The sequence below is a fragment of the Urocitellus parryii genome, chromosome 9 (assembly GCF_045843805.1).
Source record: "Urocitellus parryii isolate mUroPar1 chromosome 9, mUroPar1.hap1, whole genome shotgun sequence".
Lineage (NCBI taxonomy): Eukaryota > Metazoa > Chordata > Mammalia > Rodentia > Sciuridae > Urocitellus > Urocitellus parryii.
The window spans coordinates 138,331,915-138,349,238 of NC_135539.1; the positions used below are offsets into that span (position 1 = coordinate 138,331,915).

General features: G+C 51.6%; 1 protein-coding gene across 2 annotated transcripts in view; it reads left to right on the forward strand.

The window, feature by feature from the left end:
- Kiaa0040 (KIAA0040 ortholog) overlaps positions 1-13,862 on the forward strand; it is a 33,098-nt gene extending 19,236 nt beyond the window's left edge. For both annotated transcript variants that reach the window (XM_026388524.2, XM_026388525.2), the window contains one exon: positions 10,508-13,862. In XM_026388524.2, coding sequence (XP_026244309.1) covers positions 10,637-10,927 — 291 coding nt within the window. In that variant the 5' untranslated portion in view covers positions 10,508-10,636 and the 3' untranslated portion in view covers positions 10,928-13,862. The remainder of the gene's footprint in view (positions 1-10,507) is intronic.
- Positions 13,863-17,324: the final 3,462 nt, after the last annotated feature.

Consider the following 17,324-nt stretch of genomic DNA (forward strand, 5'->3'; position numbering starts at 1 on the left):
AGGGTGTCTGCCCCGATCCCCGGGGAGTCGGTCGCTCACCCTCTAAACCAGTTCAAGCAGAAACTGATCAGACTCAGCGAGGATGAAATAATTTGTTAATCAAAGGATGTTTCCACCTTCCACACGATCCGAACCATCCAAGAGCAAACATGGTGCTTTAGTGTGTCCAAGGCAATCGTGCGGTGCCCGCTGTGTGAGGCATCTCACACCACACGCCTCTCACACGCTGTCCCACTTATCCCACCAGAAATGCGGTCATTCCTTCACCCATCCACCCCGTGAGGGCTGCCGCCCACATCGGGCCAAGCACTGCTCCAGAGCCCAAGGGCAAAGAGAGGCAGCCCAGGGGTCCGAGCCAGATCTAAACAGAAGCTGAACTCCAGGGTGCTGGGGTGGCCCAGGCCCCGCATTGGGATCGTGGCAGAGGCAAAATTCTTGGCTACAACAAGTTTTCTGATTTATGAGAAGAAAAATTAGGAAATGTCCTGAATGATCTTGGGTGCGGGTATGAGGATGCTGTTGACTTTCGGCAAGCTGGGGAGGTGCTGGGTCCCAGGCAGCACAGCCAGATGTCCAGGCCACCGGAGACACGGATCACCCCCAAGAGGGAGCTGGAAAGGACTAAGGATTCTCAGACCCTCTGGACACAGCGTGATGAAGGAAGGAGAGAGGAAAGGGAACAAAGCAATCGGCTATCCCAGGCCTTCTATTTTTCCATAATAGAAAATCCAAGAAAGTCCAATGAAAACCTTTTTAAACTCTTTTTGTTGATCTTAAATCATTCTCTAATTATTTCTCCCGTATCACCTTTGAGAAGAGAGAGTAACTTTACTCTCCCTGTATGTCCTAGCATGGCTTAATTAATACTTGATTGATTGAAAGATGGACTCATTTGAACCCAAAGTGAAATGGAGCTTTTTAATTTTCTTTTCTGCTGATTCTGAAATAGAGCATATAGTAATTAGGAAAGGATCCCTTGTTATCAGAAAGTCCCAGCCACAACAGGCTTTTTGTAACTGAGCAAAGGAAGGCAGGCGATTATTTAGGAGCTGATAAAACAGACACGCCCACTCCCTACTGCTGTTAGTGATAATGGGATTTTCTTGGTCATTATTTCCCCCTCAAATGAGTTTTGTGGCTGGAGGATCTAACTGGACAGTACTAAATGGATGGGTGATTGTCATCAAAGTCCAGCCAGAGCTATGGCTGACGACCACTTTCTGGGCCCTTCACTGCTTCTCCCAGTCTCCCCGCGCCCTGGACTGCGTGCCCTGGAGCACTGGCTTGTGTCTTCAGAGCGGGCTTGGCTTCGTCCATGCTGCGGTCCCATGCCAGACTCAGGGCCCCAACAGGCAGACAGGCTCCCTGATGTGGGGGAGCTCACGTCCCTGTGGAGGGAGACAGGCTTTAAACGTGCGCCATCACCAGGGCCATCCGGAGGGACAGGAATTCTGGAGTGGGAAGACAGGGCGGCGTGGTGGACGTGGCCTGGGTAGGAAGCCTCTTGTTGAGGTGGCACTGGGGTAAATCTGAATGGAAATGCATTTGAGCTGAGGCCTGAGTGTTGTGAAGTACTCACACCAAGATCTGAGAACACATGGACCAGACAAGGGACAAACAAGGTCCTGAGCGGTGGACTGTCCCCAAAGTAGGCGTGGCCAGGGCACAGTAAGTGGGAAAGGAGTGCAATACAAGGTCAAGGAAGGAAGCAGATGAAGGAGGCAGGGGACAGATAAGGGGGATGGGGGACAGATGATGGGGGCAGGGGACAGATGATGGGGGCTGGGGCAGGTGAGGGGATGGGGGCCAGGTGATGGGGCAGGGGACAGGTGATGGGGGCAGGGGAGAGATGAAGGAGGCAGGGGAGAGATGAAGGAGGCAGGGCCCAGATGATGGAGGTGGGGGCCAGATGATGGAGGTGGGGGCCAGGTGATGGGGGCAGGGGACAGGTGATGGGGCCAGGGGCAGGTGATGAGGGTCTTGTGGACATGAGAACTTTAGATTTCCCACGTTGAGTGTTGGAGAACCATGGGGCATAAACAGGTGAGACCAACATGACGTGGTTCATGCAGGGAGAACAGACTAGAGCAAGGGAAGAGAGGGCAAGAGGGGGCGGAGCTGCTGCCATCATCCATGGGATGAGCAGAGACACAGGTTTGCAGCGTGTTTTGGAGGAAGCCTGCGAGAGCAGCTGATGGGGGAGGTGGGTGAGGCAGAGGAGAGGGCAAGGGGGCCGCCGTCGGCTTGGTCCGAGTGTGGAAGATTCGTTAGTTTGTCAAGTACTTATTAGCTCCTGCCATGGGACAGGCACAAAGCTAGACCTTCAGGTCACACTGAGGAGCTCTTGGGGACTGAAGTGAGGGTGAAAAGCCAGTCAAGGAGCACCAGAGGATGCGGAGACAGAGATAAGCTTGAGGCTTGAACGACACAGGTTCTCCTGGTGGACGCACCACACCCAAAGCACACGGCATGTGGCCATGGGGGAGAGACAGAGTTTGGGGAGAACTTAGGAACCGGTGGGGGGAGATGAGGGACAGATCCCAAGAGACTTGTCCTCCCTGCTGAGGAGTTGGGATTAGTGATGAAGAGCCAAAGAGGGGTTAAGCAGGGGTGTGGGGTCCCGTTTAGATTTTAGAAAGATGAGTTGAAGGAAGGAAAAGGAGAGGAGCGTGGGGCTTGGTCAGTGTGTAACTGTGGGTTTGAAGAGGAGGCCGCTTCTCATCTCAGGACCCTGTGGGAGGAGGGTGGGGAGCTGAGACATGCCAGCGAATACCTAGAGAAACATCTGCTGATACCTGAGCAGAAGGAAAGAAGGGAGAGCAACGGACGGCGTGGTGAGGAGGCGAGAAAGGAGAGACCCACGGAGGAAAGGCCCAGGGATGTACCTGAACCTCAGACCTCTTGTGATCTGTCCTCCTCTCCCACTGCCCTTTCTCAGTTCCCCCCAAACGTCCTGCTCTCCCCACTGCCTCACTCAACTGCCTGAGCAAGACCTGCACATATTTCCATTTTCCACTTTGAAAAAAAATAATGAAATAACTTTTTAAAGAGTATCCTAACTAAGGAAAACTAGACAAAGAAGGGGAATTCCCTTGTAAAGGAGACAGACATAATCAAAATGAGACTCCAGAACCATCCTAAATTTGACAAAGGCAAACAAAGTCATTATTAGTCAAGGGGTGTCTATTTGGCCTGTTTGCTTGGGGTCCGATCATCAGGATTCACATTCACTGCCACACAGGCTCTGAGGCCCTCCACCTACGGATGCGCTCAGTTCTCACAGCACCCTACACTGTCAAGCCCATTCTCCAAAGGAGAAAACGGCTCTGCCCAGGCACTAGTCTTTAAGGACTTTGATGATAGGAGAAACCTGGCAGAAGACACTGAATCTAGCCTGGTTGCTAGCGAGGTGAGCTCCAGCAAAACGCCCCAGAATCTCACCAATAAAGCAAGGGAATTTGTCAGGTGGAGCTTCTCAAGATTCTTCTCAACCCAGAATCGCCACATAATAAAGCATTGTTTTATTATTTTTAATAACTGTGGTGCCTTAATCATTTGTATATTGATGATCTATTTGTACTTGTGTTCAAAATTGCAGCCATATTATAAATTCGATTCTGAGGGAACATACTATCTATTTTCCTTTAACAATCGATGTATGGTAACACATAATATCTGCATACTCTAGGAGAAGAAAGAGTCTCCAACTTTTATTAGGACTAGTTATTTGAAGAAATTAATTCATTTGGGAGAAATAGAGATACCTATTTTCTAATGCCTTGAGCCAGGTATAAATAATAAACGTCATGTTCTACAACCAGATTATCGCCATGATCTGATTTTTGTGCAGCACAGTACTTACATCTGTGAGAGGGCATCTGAGCATGCCAGGTTAGCAAGGTGAGAACCGTCAAGAAAATATATATCCTGAGCCACAGAGTTAATAACTACCGGCTGCAGTTCCACCCTGTGCCCTCACAGCCGGAGAGCCTTGGCTTCTGAAGTGAGTGATATTATTGTAACCACTGGGATTTTGCAAGGTAGGGTGGTTTGAGAGCCAGGGCAAGGTTTGAACAGGCAAGGTGGAGAGGTCTGGGGCTGAATAAGATGTTATAAACCCCCAGGAGAGACGGCAGGGTCAGAAGAATGTTTGGTGAGATTCTTATTTTGGAAAAAAGATTAAAAAAAAAAAAAGTTAATATGTCCCCAAATTCAGAGAGATCATCACAGGAAACTGGGGCTAGAGCACAGGCCGAGGGTGCTGCCACATCCCTCTGCCTGGGGGTTCTACACCTGGAGAACCCCTGAGCCAGACCATGGTCCCCTGCTGCCACTGTCACCCTCACCCACCTGCCATTTCCCACAGCAATTGGAATCATCTCCCACTCCTGCCTCTTCAGCCCGTTCAGCCCATTCTCTGGCATCTCCGTGAGAGTATTCTTTGCAAAACGCCCATCGTTCACACCCCTCCTTGCTTACAACCCTGCAGCCCTCACAGCGCAGCCAGAGTTCAGCACCAACTCCCGCCCCCACCCGCTACGGCTGTGACTCTGTCCTTTTCAGGAGAAGCAGTGGGTCCGATTGATCATCTCATCAAAAATTCAATAGATGTATCATTTCCCTGCGCCTCCAGACTTTCGGAGGACTTTCTAGTGTATTAACAATTGAACTCATCGGCGGAAATTGAGAGTGGCCTCACCTTTCAGGTACCTCAGGGTTGAGGGAAAGCACATCAAGCACCTCACTTGGGAATGCTTGGAAATAGGGGTATCCCAGGTTCCCTGGCTTTTCAGACACCCTGCCCGGGGAGCTTGCTGCTGGGTAATTTGGATCTTGGCTCAGCCATGCCACGCAGGGCCTCCCTGGCCTCCCTGGCGGGTCTCTCTTGCCTGGTGCGCCTTGTGGAGCCTCCTGGGTTTCCCGCTCGCGGCACTCACCATGATTATGCTTGGGCACCTGTCCACAGTGGGCTTCTGTGTTGGCTTCCCACCCTAGACTGGAGCACTGGCAGGACAGGGTCTGGTCTGCGTGCTCCTGGAGGGTCGAGGCCCAGCTCGGTTGCCAACGCAGAGCAGGCGCTTACACAGCCCTGTGACGAAGGAGCCGACATCCCAGGGGCCGTTTCCCCCAGTCCCTGCACAGCTGGTCCGCGGGATTCATGGGACCTGCTTCTCCCTGCTGGACTGGGAGGGGCTCCAGATCTGAGTGCACAGCGCCAGATACATTGTGGGTGTCCAGCAGCCCTGGCCCAGATGCCCCGACTACACGGAGCAAGAAATAAACCCATAGGAGGGCCCACGGCAGGCCACGGCACAGCTCTGCATGGAGACGCACCATTCCCTCATCCACACGAGGCTCCTGTGCTCCCACGTGAGGGTCATCTGCTCAGCCTGCTTGATGGTACTTCTCAAACCTGACCATTGGCCAGAAACTCTCAGGAGTCTGTCATACCCATACATTCCTGGGCCCACCTAGATCTACTGCATCAGGTCCTCCAGGAGTGGGGCCCAGGAATCTCTATCATTAGCTAACTCTGTGAGCCACTGTTCCTGGCCTGCACTCCATCCTGTTGTCACCCGGGATCCCTGGGCACAGGAGACACAGCAAGCACAGTGTCAACGGCAACCCAAGGCAGAAAGCACAGTGGAAGCCGTTGAGGAGAGACGGGGGAGGCCTTTCCTTGCACCCGCCCAGGTCGGCACTGCAGCAGGGACACCTCTCAGGGTTCTGGCTGAGACCTGAACCTCCTGCTCCCCACTCCTCCCTCCACAAGAGGGCTGAGGATCTACAGAATTTGCAGGTCACTCTGGAGTTGGCCTTGGGATTTAACTGGGTGCCATCATGGTCCTTATCATTAACACTTCCAGAAAGCATTTACTACTGGACAGACACGATTCTAGAATTTGACATGTACTATTTTATCCCATAAATAGGAACAATGAGAGGCCAGTGCTAAATAGAATGCTCACCCTCTTCTCAGAGAGTTCTAGAAGGAACACCAGCCCCAGTGCCAGCCCTGCACACCCCCCTGCAGCGGCTGTTGGCTCTCAGAGATTGGTTCAGGCCTCCCTGTATCCACCTCTGTGTGCTTCCAGGGGCTGCGAAGCCTGGGAGGGAGGCGGGGCCTGCAGGCAGCCAGCTTGTCTCCTCAGGGCTCACCTGGGAGCTCAACAACCCTCAGATGTTCCCCAGGTGACCCTTCTCCATCTGCCAGAATCTCAGCCACAGACCTGAAGACTGCCGTAGCAGGGAGGCCCCTCACAAAGCCCTTTCCATCTGAACGAGGTGGGAACTGTGGTTCTCCAGCAGAGAGGATCGGGCTTGGAGGTGAGGGATGGGGAGGAAAAGCTCAAGGCTAGAATCAGTCCACTGTTATTGGGAGATAACCCACTAATTTATGGATTACGTTTGTATTTTACAGTTTACAAAATACATGGAATATATTGAGCCTTTTTCATCCTCTGACTTCATTACAAAGGAAGCTTATTAGCTTCATTTTGTAGCTGGGTCAGTAACTCGCTGGGGTCGTGCGGGTTGACCTAGGGCTCAAACCCAGGCCTTCTGTCTCTGACAGTGTTCCTCTTGGACACAGGCAGATGAGAGCTTGTGGAAGAAAAAAATAAATGACTGATTCTCCCTGGCTAAAGGCTGCAAGGGTTCTGGATATAGAGATAAGTAATATTTCTTTCCCAGGGACTTGAAGGTGGTGCTTCCCCTCTTCTCTCTTTACACCCACAACCAGAGTCAGACAGTGGAGGGTGATTAGCACCCATTGCTGGGCTAGAGTAGATGAACTGCATTTCGAACAGTGTCAGAGTTGAAAGCCAACAAAGCCAGGGTCTCCCAGAACACAGTCAGGGCCCAGGCCCTGATGCTTCTGCAAAACATCCCACAGAAGCGCTGACTTTTAATTCATACCACCGAGGAGCTATTTGATTGTTTCCTGGAAATGCTAATAATGCAAAGCTCATAAATACTAATGAAACACTATAGATTAGTGGAGCTCAGCAAGTAACCCAGGGGGCCTAGAAGAGAATTCTTAGATTAAAAAATATAAAGAATACCTTTTAATCGAATTTTCCCCAGACTGGGTTCCCAAATGTTAATGAATACTCTCTTTGGCGGTGGAGAGCAGACTCAAATAAGTACCTTTAAGAATGCAGAAGTGAGTTATTGACTTAGCTTTATCTTGAAAAGAAATCTATTTATTCTAAGGCTGCTTTAGGTGCCATGGGATGGAGGAGTTTAAGACAGGTGGGAGGGGTAGGAGAGCCGAGCATATGGAGATAGACACATAATTCAAATGCATGCATCTATTTCAGCCAGCTAAGCAGCCCAGGTTGGAATTTGCTTATTAAGTTTATCTTTCATGACATGAGCCTTCAATAATAGTAACTCCCCTGGAATATACAAGGCCCCCTGATATCAAAACTATACCTTCGTCATTTGTTGCCAAACCCACACCTGGCACGGAACGTGGCACATATTAGATGTCCAATTAATGCGGGTGGATTGATAAAGAGCTCTCTCAAACATTTCCCAGAGCTCTTACATCTTGTTAACTTCTTCTAAAGGGCAGCTCAGATCACAGGGTTCTGCTATCATAAAACTCCCAAATAAACATCAGCCCCGTCTCTACCCTGGCCACAGTTTGCCCTTCTAGTTTGTCTCCCCATCCTCTCTCCCACCCGGAGCCCCAGGCCCATCAAAAGATGTCCTGCGCTCCTGCTCACAGTCTGGAAATTGCTCTGTCTGGAATGCCTGAACATTCTTTTTACCCATATTTCTCTGTCAAAATCCCACTCGTCTTTCAAGCTCCTCCTTAAGTGACTGACTCCACCTTCAGGAAAACTGCCATAATATTCCCAAAGGCCTCAGCACCCTTCCTCTCTCTCTGGAAGACCCCAAAGTGGGCCCCAGATGCCCTTCAATCATGTGGGGTGGTGGTGTCACTACCATGCTGCCGCAAAGTCACAGCGGCACCGCGCAAGGAGCACTCGGTCCCAGGAGGGCCATGTGCAGGATCCAGTAAGAGAAAAGCACCCGAGTCTTCCCCAGCAGAGCAGGAAAGTCCAGCCCCCAGGGGGGCCCACACCTAGGCCACACAGAGCGAGGCAACGGCAAAAGGAAAAGGAAGATCCAACCAGAGGCGAGGGGTGGACAGAAGGGTGAGGGCTGCAGGTCTGCGGGGTTGCTTCTCCCCACAAACCGCCTGGCAGCGTGACCATGTGTGAGCAGACCCAAGTCCTGGGATGTTCCCAGACCCTGGGGACTTGGGCAGAGCCTCCAGCCAGGGGAACGTGGCTTCTCAGAGCGCTTTCCTTTGTGGTGTGTTGGGTTTGGGCAGCCAGCTGCTTTCCATAAACCTGCACTTGGGCAGGACTTGGTTCTTATGCTATGTTTCTTTATGCATTTGGGAAGTGTCTAACAATGGGAAATAAATCTCTTTGCAGTCTTTTCTACAATAGACTGGGATAAATGTTTAAGTCAGTCTGGGGAATAGCCAGGAATTGTAAGATTCTGCAAATCCTGGGCTCCTTGCCAGAAATGGGTTAATTCCATACAAAGGAACTGGAGGTCCCAGAGCAACACCTGTGAACAGCTCAATCCTTGGGGATCTGGAACAAAACTCCCCAGAATGAGCAAGGCCAGCTCTGCCACTCACTGCATGACTTGTGCTTCTACCTCTTCAGCTGGGGATGGGAGACAACGGCACCTTCTTCACAGGGGTATAGTGACGGTTAGATGAGTTCACAGGTGCACAGTGCCTAGAGCAGAGCCTGGCATATAATGGTGCTTAATAAAAACTAGCTGAAATTATCACTATTCTAGCATTACTTCAGTCTCTATGGTCAAAGGGCCCAATAGTAGGAGCCAATTTATACAGTTGGGAAAATTGTGTAAATAGTGGCATCTGGGGTGGGGTCACATGCCAGCAGACCAGGACTGAGGTTGAGGGAGCCTAGATGGGTGCATGGGTACTAGGTATATGGGACATGTATAGATTACACTATGCAAGGAGTTAGACCTTGAAGGACAACCACGGGATGCCACATGTAACACCGCACCCCGCAGGGCCATGCCTTTGTGCTCCAGTGCAAGGTCATGGGTGAGCCTGAGTTACCCGCTGGTGCTTCCGTCCAGGGCACAGCACCATCCTGCTGGGTGCTTCAAAGATAAAATGCATGTGGAATGATCAGAAAAGTATCGTGAAGTAGCAGCTCATCATTGCTGGCTCCTCCACTTGCCCACCATCCTTGGGTCTGGGTGTTCACCGCCCCTCTGTGTGGCCTCCAGCATGTCACATGTCACCTCACCACTCTGGGCCTCAGGTGTGTCATCTTTCAGTGAGACAGTTGGCCAGGATGATCTCTAAAGTCTACAACCTGAAAATCAGTGATTCCGGTATTTGGGTACCAAGAGGTCTCTTAAATTCCCGTGAATCATGCCTGACCTCAAAGTCTTGTTTGGACATAAGAACCTGTGGGTTCCAGGACCCAAGGGAGCCTCTGTGGTGTGACACTAGAGAGCTGAGCCCTAGGGTGCCCGTGAAGAGGCAGAGGGGTAATAAGCAAGAGATGCCGCCCTGTGCGGGAACAGGAGAAGGTCCCCGTACACTGAGGTCAGCACCGGGACAGGGGGTCCAAACACCCCCGTTTTCAAGGAGCTGAAAGGCTCTTTACCCCTGAGACGCAAAGGAGCAGGTAGTGAAGGAGACCTGGGAACAGAAAGTAGAGAGGAAGGTGAGGAAGGAGGAGAAGGTGCCGAGAATCAGGCCCAGGAGTGGGGCCTGGGAAGGGGAGGAGGCATGCAGCAGGATATCAAGGAAGGCAGGGGTGGGCCAAGTTGAGGACAGTGTCCTCTGAGCCTGGAGGAGGCTCAGGTCCCCTGCCACAGGCAGCAAGGAATAGACCTTGCATCTTGTGCTTGAGCTTTAGTTAGCATGGGGAATGGCAAGTTATGTTCATTAGAGGGTCACATCCAGCAGTGTCCTGTGGGAAGTGGGCGGCCAGCACCTGGCAGGTGGGCGGCAGTGGGGAAAAGATTGAGAACTGCCACCGCAGAGGGTCTGGAGGGCCAGCGCCTCCTCAGAACCCTGGCTACTCACATGGATTCACGTACCCAAGAATTTGTGATCAGCTACTCTGCGCCGGATCGGATGGAATGGTAATGTTTGTATAGTAAACCCCAAAGTGTGTGTGTACACAGCAAGAACGGACTGGTGCTTATTGACCAAACGCACACATTTACCTTCTTCATTGAGTCACAATAAAATTTCAGTGGACTCTTTGAAAATCTGCTCTTCTTTCTCCTCCCTTTGTAAACCTAAAATCTATGAGGCTACTAAAATCACAGGGCTGAGGATGAGCTCGGGGCTAGAGCCTTCAGAGCACCTTCGAGGCCCCAGGTCCACCCCAGCATCATAAAACAGCCTGCCAAAAATAAACAGGGGAACCCTCCACCCTGCACTGCATTCCTCTTCATGCCTCGGTTTTTCTCTCCTCAGGGGCTTTGATGGCATGCTCAGGCCCAGAGCTGAAAGAGGAATAAATTCCAAGTGGCCGAGGCTGTGTCCTCCGGGGCCCAGGACTTGCTCGAGAGTGACTTGGCCGTGAGCCCCACACAGCCCAGCACCATGGAGAGAGTCATCACCTTCTTCCACTCCATCTGGGACATCGTGGTGACCAAGCACCAGGAGGGCATCTTCAACACCGTCTGCCTGGCCATCCTCCTGGGGCTGCCTCTCGTCGTGGTTCTCACGCTCATCTTCATCTGCTGCCACTGCTGCTGGAGCCGGCCAGGCAGGAGCAGACCGCAGCCCGCGCAGAACAAGAGGAAGAAGAAGAAGAAGGATGAAGAAGACCTCTGGATCTCGGTCCAGCCCAAGCTTCTCCAGATGGAGAAGAGGCCATCGCTGCCTGTCTAGCTCCCTCTGGGGCCAAGCCTCCTCCCGTCCCCACAGAGACTAGGGAGCAGGAATCCCTGGAGAGACACACTCCTGTCCCCAGACTACCTACTCCACCAGGGAACCAATCTCAGACTCAGTGTCCCCACGGAGGGCACTCCCCGGGGAGCACATGGACGTGTCTTGCTCTGTCTTGGCCACTATGTGTCCAGTAGCCATGCCTCTGACGGCGACCCAAGCATGCATTCCACCTGCCTCTGCACACCCCATACCCCAAAGCACCAAGAACATGAGTCTGTCCATCTTGACATAGCTTCCCCGTGTACCCACACACCATCACCCGGGCAGATTCAGGCAACGGCGCGAGGGCAAGTCTATTCTGCTCATCTGATGCTGTCGACTGTGTGCTCCAGGCCAGCAGTGCATTACACACACTTGCAGAAATGCCTGGTGGGCAGGCGTGGCTAGACTCAGGCACTTAGACACAGTTGTGCAGCCAGGCAAGGCCCCCACGCACTGTCTGCTCCGTATTTCAGTCAGGTTGGAGACGTTGCCTCCCTATTCCTGTACGTACACTGCCTTTCACTGGAGAGTCTGGCAACCTGGTACTGCCCCTATTCCAGTGCAGACTGACACAGACACACCAAGTTCCTGTGCTTCTGACCCCTCACCTGTGCCCCTGTAAAGTCTGATGATCAAAATTCACTGAAAGCTCTTTTCTCACAACATTGTTCTCGTTGCCACTGATGGTATTCAGTGTGGGCCAAGACCTCTCGGGCACACTACCCCATAACCACTCAGTAAGGTGCCCTTTTCCAAGCAAAAACAAACAGCTCTTGGCGGTGACTGCTAGAAAACTATGGAAACCCCTCATCCACTTCAGTGGGCTCCAAGTGTATACCTGTGCAATTATGTTTTCCAGATGGAAATGTTAGATGCTACAACTGAGTGAGGTATCCTCTTTCTACCAAAGATTTTCAGTAAGAAAGGAATTAAGACAATCACAGCACCATCTCCAAGAATGCACACAGGGAATGATTTCATATGGTTGTAAGGAGTGCACGTGTGGTGCAGGAGGGACCCAGAAGTAGCAACTGAAATGAAAGTAGGATGTAGCTATAAAGAAGTTTATTAATATTTATCTTGAAGCTCAGGCAAGTACCTTGCACACAGTAGGTACTCATAACTGTAGTTTCTGTTTGATACATGGTGACATTATGGGTAAACTCTGATACCTCACCAATTCCCCCCAAGTGACCTTGTAAGAGAGCCCACTAACTGCTGCAATGGCTAGAACTAGGTATTGGGTTCCATAGGAGACTACATGCAGAGCTAAGGGGCAAGAGGATGCTCGCGCCCCAAGGGATGTGAGGACATGCAAGCTAGGTCCCCAATGAGTTGAGCAGGCTCCTCCCCACCAGGCTGAGGTTGGGAGGCACAGTTAATCTACCATATGATGAACTGGTTGGCATTTTGATTGCATATGACCATATTACAAAGATGGATCATTCCCAATCTGGGAGCAGGTTGTACTCTAACAATTCATTTGCAGATCTTCTAGGGAGCACTCTTGAAATATTTTCCCATGGAAGCTGTTCTAGACAGTGGCAAAATCACTGCCTAATAGCACAGCTAAACTATGACATTTAGAAAAAAAAACAACATTTAAATTCATCAAGGCTGTGTGAATGGAGAAATGTACTCAATTTGCTTATTTGGGCTACCTGGTACTCACTTGCCTTCCAGGTACACTCCGGGTCCAAGGAGGGTGGGCATCTGGTGGTGACCAGGGTCTAGGACAGAACTCTGTGAACCTAACTTAGGCCTGCTTATGTGTCCAACCAGTCATGTTTGCCCTGGGGTGAGATTCCTTAGCGACTCAGGCCTCCACTCTTAAACCCCTTTGACCCAGAAAAAAAAGCACTTTCTGATTCTGTGTCCCCTTGTCACTTGGAGAACTTGTCATAGAGCATCTGGCTGTCTCCTGCGTGTCCCAGGATGGCCAGTCATCTCCACACACCACATGCCTCCCGTGTCCTCTGCTGCCCACCAGGACCAGCTGGCCTTCCCATCCCCAGCTCTCAGTCCCCCTAACGAAGATGACTTGGGAGAGACATGGAGACCGGCAGAGACATGGGTGTCAGGATCTGGGGGCATGGGTCAACAGCATCAGGGACCACATGAGTAACATGGTTTCCATGGCAACTGGCCACCAAATTGAATTAAGACAGCAGTCAGTTGGCTGCTGTGACAAGGCTTCTGTCCCTAGGCACAGGACCCCTGCCATCTCCTCAACGCACGGACTTTCTCCCACTCTGGATGTGAAACACCCAGAAACTCACATCTCAATTGTCTCCAAAGCCCAAGACGCAGAAGACTCCACCTGGAGGGGGCTTGTCTGTTCCTCTCCCGGCCTCCCCACAGCCTCATGGTGCCTAGGCCTGTGCTGGAAGCGTGCCAGGCCCTCAGATTGTTGGACAAATGGAAGCTCAGAAGGGCCAAGGGAACCTTCCGTCACGTCCTCTCCCCCGGTCCTGGCCTCTCCTGTGCCCCTCCTAGTCCCTCTTCTCCCTGCGCCCGTGGTTCAGCCGTCTACTCCCTCCATCCCAGCCTCTGTCCCAGAACCACCTCTGGCAACCACTGGGACCTCGGGACTCCTGTCCACATGGCTCATCTGGGGAGGTGAGGTTAATGGGGGACAAAACGAGGATCTGTAAAGAAGAGGCCTCAACCAGCACAGGCTAGGAGAGAGGGTCCCCAGGCCCAGAGTTCTGACAGCCTCAGCCAGGCCCAGACAGGGTCAGAGGAGAGAGGCCCGCCATTGCTCAGAGTCGCTGTTTGTTTGCATTTCTGGGTGGGGAGGGAAAGGAAAAGGACAGTGTAGAGAAAGGAAATTCCCCTTTCCAAGAAGAATATAAATGATCAAAGCTGTATAATATTTTTCAGTAAAATTCAAATGCACATAAAAGAAAATTTTATTTAAATAAATATTTTGAAAATCAAAAGCTGTGCCTAGCCTCCTTGTTGGCTGGAGTCAGTTACTTCCCTAACATCAGGTGTTACTCTCCCTCGGCCAGGCCTCAGAAGTGATGGGGGCAGGGGCTCACTCTGGACCCCTACCCAACCCTGCCTGGTCACCACCTCCCCAGAGCAGAGTCACAGGTCGAAGGACCAGGAACGTGGCTTTCTCGCCCCTCTTGGCTAAGCAGACAGCCTCAGAGGCCAAACTCCTCAGAGGTGCCAACTCCGGAAATACACACTTACGTTCCCTGGCAACCCTTAGAGAACTCTCCCTTCTATGAGGTCAATCAATGGCTTCTCACAGAGAAAGGAGAAAGAGCAAAAACCTAAGCAAAAATCGACCTCTGGGCTAATCTGGTGCTGGGAAGAGAAGGATCGAGAGCCTCTAGAGAGCCACCAGGGACTGAGCTATGGGTGTTTGCCTGGTGAGGGGGATAGGGGGTACACACACGTGCACACTTGCATGTATGTATAAGTGTACACCTTCCTTTTGAGTCACCCAGAGCTTTGCACTGGTTATGAAATTCAATGATTTAGATCCTCCTGATTCCTCTCCTATGATGCCAGGAATTGCTGTTAAAGCAGAAGCTGTCCAGAACATGCTGCCCAAGAATCACGAGTGATGGAAGTGCTCTCCCTCAACACCGTCTAGTATGGCACCGTCGCCACAGTGGGTGTTTAAATCCATTAAAACCAAATCAAAGGTCTGCCAGCCATACTTCAAGTGTCCAGCAGCCACACGTGACTAGCTGCTCTCATCCTGGACGGCATAGGTCCATGATCTCCCGGGGAACCACTTTCAAACACGTTGGCAAAACTCCATGCTGGACTGTATGTTAACGAGGCTCAGGAAGGAAGGCCCATGGAATAGGCTCCCATTCGCCCCGTCTCCCCCCAGGCAGGCTACATCTGAAGTTCTACTTGGTTCCCAGTACCCATGACACCAGGCCATGGAGGCTTCACTTAGCTTCCCATTCATTCCCAGGACATTCCAAAACTTTCCAGAGCAGTTAGGGACGTTGACCAGAAACCACCAGGAAGGGAGCGGCCCCTGCACCCCTGAAGGGAGCCACGGCTGATGCCCCCAGCCCCTCCACCAGGCCCCCTGGGTGTGCCCAGGGTTCCCACGGAACCATCAGCCATCACACTCTCAACTCACCAGGGCACCCCTGCGCGGGCCTTGCCTGTGACTTCAGCATGATTCCCAAATTAAAACCCCCAGGACTAGGAGGCCGAGGGAAGATCCCTTCAGCCATCTTTCTGTTTCTGCCACAGTTTCAGAGGGAAGTTTTCAGACACCTTTGAGGACAACCCCATAAAGTGGTGCTTTACTCAGGAAGGGTGGCCTGCGTGCACTGAGTCCCCTCTCACGACATCTGTTCCATAGATGTCTGTGCCATCCACTACGTGCCCCACACACTGGGTGCCAGACGTGCAAAGCTGTCCAGAGGGGCTCACGGCCTGACTGAGGGGGCAGACAAGCAAAGAGACCACCTTGATCCAGTGTGGTCACTTAGACCACAGATGGTCTTAGAGGGATGCCCCAGGGCTGGTGTCAGGACAGGCTGACGGGAGACCACGGGAGCACCAATGGCTGCCTGGTGGGAGGTGGCCAGGAGGGCCCGTCTGCACAGTGGACATTGGGAAGGTGCACTCTGGAATAGGGGTGCAGGGGGCAGCTGACGAGACCATTCGGAAGCCATCTGAGCCGTCGAGTCACAGGTGCTGTGGGCTAGGACTCAGGAGGAGGGTGGTCCGACCCTGCGGCTGGCTCCAGCTCCCACTGGTCATGTCCTTCAGGCCCCTGCATCTTTCTGTCAAGACTTAACTGCAAAGTGGAGCTGATGGCAGTCCCTGTCTCCCAGGGGGGCAAAGCTTAAATGAGATAATGCCTACAAAGCATTTAGCACAGGGCCTGGCTTACCGAAAGTGCTCAGTAAAGGTTGGGTGTTGTTAATAAGCATAGAGGAAAAGTCATGAGAGAGCTGTCCCAGGAGTCAGAAGAGGAGTGACTCTCAGGACGAAAGCAAATTCCACGGGACAGAAGCGTGCAGACAGGCCCCACGCGATGGGGATTCACCCTGATTTTTACTAACCTTTCCCTGCCTCACTCTTCTCTTTCTCTTTCTTCCATTCATGAACCATATGGTCCTGTGAACAGCCTTAGAGCTGGCTAGAGACACACCCCTAGCAAGGAGGAAAACAGAAAAGCAACACAAAAATCAAAAGTTTTGAATGAAATCATAAAACCTACTATCTTACCATTCCAGAGGGTTTGCAATACATAGAGAGCACTTTCATTACCTCATTTGACATCCACTTTATAAATGAAGAAAATGAGGCCCACCGAAGGGAAGCCCACTGGTCTGGCCTGGAATGGAAACCAGAGTCTCAGGCTCTTGCCCCAGAGCACCCACACACCAGGCCCGGCCCAGGCTGATTTGCTGATTTGGGTTCCTCCAGACTTCTAGGAGCACCTCCTTTGAGTCAGAAATTACTGAATGCAATCAGCCGCAGCCTGTGACATGCCCAAATGTCTCCTTCAGATGCTCCACAGCAAGCCCCATCTGCCTCCTTAGCTGTCTCCAAGCCTAATTGTCCTTACTCACCAAAATAAAGCACTGCTTTCATTTCATTTCCTTCTTTTATTGGAATTATAATACTACTGCAGTACTATTGTTTTCTGCTTTGTTCTTACAATTACACTGCAGTTCATCTATTTTATAGAATAAACAGGCTTTATGGGCTAACCTGGAAATCTAACTTCTTTAGATAACATTGGAATTAGAACCAAAAGCCTTTCCCCGATGGAAGCAAATAACCAAAAAGAGGGCTTTGGGAAGCATTTGAAATCTTGGAGCTGCTTGAAATCCCTTCCAGGAGTGCCCCTTACCTTCCTGCATGCTGACAACCTCCAGCCTCTGTCTCCCCGCTCAGCCTGGGAACAGAGGCCAGGTCTCATAGGCAACCTCTTCAAGGTAGCGCCTCTTACCTACTTGTGAATTGGTCCAGCAACAACACTGCCTGAGCAACCACCAAGGGCAGGTGGATGTTGATATGAGCCACCCTGGTTGACCCTCCATACAACTTCCCAAGAAGGAAGAGAAGTGGGAAACCCTAGCTCCCAGATTCCCGCATTATGGAGGAGAGAGATGCTAAGGCAAGAGGCTCTTGGTAAGACAACACTGCCATCTCCTGGCCAGGATGAGTATAGCAAGGCTCTAGCACCAGGCTGCAGGCCCCAACTATACTGATCAGCTCCTAGGGACAGGCATGTCCTCCTGCCCTGGTGAAGGGATTAAAGCATGGCTTGGAAGTTTGTTTAGTAGAGGACCTTTTCCAGTAACTGTCTACCCTTTGCCAAGAGCTCTTCGCCATTCCTGTTTTTCCTTCCTCC